Below are 2657 nucleotides of genomic sequence, written 5' to 3'. Positions count from 1 at the left end.
AGAGAGAGAGAGAGAGAGAGAGAGAGAGAGAGAGAGAGAGAGAGAGACATTAATGACCCTCAAGACAGAGGGGAGAGAGACAAATACATTAATGACCCTCAGGAGAGAGGGGAGAGAGAGACAAAGACATTAATGACCCTCAAGACAGAGGGGAGAGAAACAAAGACATTACTGACCCTCAGGAGAGAGGGGAGAGAGATAAAGACATTGATGACCCTCAAGACAGAGGGGAGAGAGACAAAGACATTAATGACCCTCAGGAGAGAGGGGAGAGAGACAAAGATATTAATGACCCTCAGGAGGTAGACAAAGACCCTAAAGACCCTCAGGAGGGAGAGAAGGGTGATTAATCTGCACGTGAGTTTAGCTACACAACAGTTCATCTTGTGCAGCTTAAAGTTAGGAACTCCACACTCCAATTTAGAACTGAGAAAGCCTCCCACATGGGAAGAGAAATAACTTCAACTACAGAAGAGATGACCAGTTATTTTATTTTAATTTTATTTGTCATGATTAACCTCTGACTTACTGACAAGAGAGTTTAAATATAAAATCCATGTTAATCCAAACTGAACGCATGGATCAACTGGAAGGATTAAAGATGAATAAACTCTTGTAAATATAACTCAGTGTGTGAGTGAATGATCCAAGCCTTTACCTCGTTTGGAGTTGAAATGTTTACAGCTTGGTTATGGTTCAGTGTGCTGTGATGTGTCCAAACTGTTTCCAGGTCAGCGGTGTTGGACAGGATGTTGCTCGGATGTGGGAGATGGCCATCCAGCACGCTCTGATGCCGGCAGTCTCCACAGGAATCTGCCACACTTCCCACCACAGCGGGCACAGTAAGACACCGAGTTACAGCCAGAGGCCGCTCACCTGGGGCCTCATGTGCAATACCTGCATACACACAAAAGACTGAGTGTTCCACGAACACGTTGAGATATATCTAAATGAATGAAAGCGTGTGTCAGTATATGTAAACTGCCTAGACAATGAGTGTAATGTCACACTAACATGTTCAGTCAGGACTTCCATTCTCACTGAGAAGAAACGGTGTTGGATCAACAAATTAATTTAGAACTCACCTGTGAAGAATCCTCAGGTCCAAAAGGTGCAGACGATCACTCATGGTTATAAAGAGCTGCGTAAAGTACAGTTGTGTGTAACTGTGGACCAGAGGCAGCTTCGGAGCTGCAGGAGGACATCGCCAAGAGAAGAATTCAAGAACAGAGGCAGCGTGTTTTCAGGGATCACACCGACCTGCTGGCACATCGCGATGCCTGGTTTCTCCGATTTAGAGGCCCAGAACCATTTTTTAGGACTTCTGTGCTGAACTGGCCCCGTCATAACAGAGGAAAACTAGGAAGAGCCATGTGCTGGTTCAAGTCCTCACCTTGCAGGGCTGACTCAAAGCCGGAGCCTTTCAGAGGAAGTCAACAGTTCGGGTTTTCTCAGCTGTCCCTGAGTCGTGCCATGCCAGCAGTATGGGCAGCCTCAGCCGTGTGATGCCCAGACATAATAAACTTCAAAAGATTGTGTCTGAAACGCTCCATCGATGAACAACAACTCATTTTTAGTCATCAAATTTGATGTCGGACCACTTTTTAAAATTCCAGACAAGGACTGAATTCATTTCCTGATGTGTCATCAGCATTTATCACCTTCTGCCACTCCATTTATGTTTTCTTTATTACTAACCCTGGAGGAATGATCACCAGACTGCTTGTCTCCCTCTCAAACACTAATTCACATTCACTTATATTCTTTATTTTGCCTTACTCTAAGGTTAACACAGTGTGGAATCCTTTTTGAATTTTGTTCCTACATCAACTTTCGACATGAAAGCTGTTCACTCTGTCACACATGAGGCTCCAGATGTTGATTCAATCAAACATTAAAATTTAGGGGACAGTAACTGCAAGGCTGCACAGTGGAACAGTAAGTTAGCACTATAGCTGCAAAGCAGGGAGGTGTTGGGTTTGAAACCAAAGCTATCAGTCATTGTACAGGTTTGAGTTCAAAGTGAATCTCCCTGCAGAGCCTCGGCTCTCCTCAGGCTGATGGTGCCCACTCAAAGCCAACGGAGATATTTAGAGCCTTCAGTGACGTCAAACCCATGATGACTAACACTTCTGACAGCGGCTGCTTCTGACAAAAAAACACCAAATGAGCTTTTTGGTATTAGTACAAATGGAAAACCAACTTAATTAAAGCCAACATGAAGACCTTTAAAATGTGTGTGTTTGCTGAAATGTGATTATAATTTAGAAATTATTCCTTTCTGAGTTTCTGACAGTTTGATCACGTTTGTGTCTCAACAGAGGAAGTTTCAATTAGTATTTCGGTCTCCAACTGCCAGATCCAGGAGAATGTGGTAAGAAACTGTGCAGGGACACCCCCACATACACATGCACACACACCCAAAACACGCACACTTTAGGATGAAGTAACACCTACAGAACGGAACAAACTGGAACAACAAGCTGTCATTTGACAGATCCAACATCCTGTCAGTTAATCTAAACTAGTCAAGTGCATTCAGCTAATGCTGCAGCTAAAGTTGATCTTAGTTTAGTCAGGTGCATTCAGCTAATGCTGCAGCTAAAGCTGATTCATTCTTAGTTTAGTCAGGTGCATTTAGCTAATGCTGCAGCTAA

At 43.7% G+C, this 2657-nt stretch overlaps 1 protein-coding gene across 1 annotated transcript in view; it reads left to right on the top strand.

Moving 5' to 3' along the window:
- prkd1 (protein kinase D1) overlaps positions 1 to 2657 on the top strand; it is a 28965-nt gene that overhangs the window by 14147 nt on the left and 12161 nt on the right. Inside the window, exons 9-10 of the mRNA XM_037694804.1 lie at positions 731 to 842; positions 2322 to 2374. Coding sequence (XP_037550732.1) covers positions 731 to 842; positions 2322 to 2374 — 165 coding nt within the window. The remainder of the gene's footprint in view (positions 1 to 730; positions 843 to 2321; positions 2375 to 2657) is intronic.

Source organism: Nematolebias whitei, chromosome 21 (assembly GCF_014905685.2).
Source record: "Nematolebias whitei isolate Nwh7 chromosome 21, NemWhi1, whole genome shotgun sequence".
In the NCBI taxonomy this organism is placed as follows: domain Eukaryota; kingdom Metazoa; phylum Chordata; class Actinopteri; order Cyprinodontiformes; family Rivulidae; genus Nematolebias; species Nematolebias whitei.
Note: the sequence above shows the minus strand (reverse complement) of the source record. Positions and strands in the feature narration are given on the sequence as shown.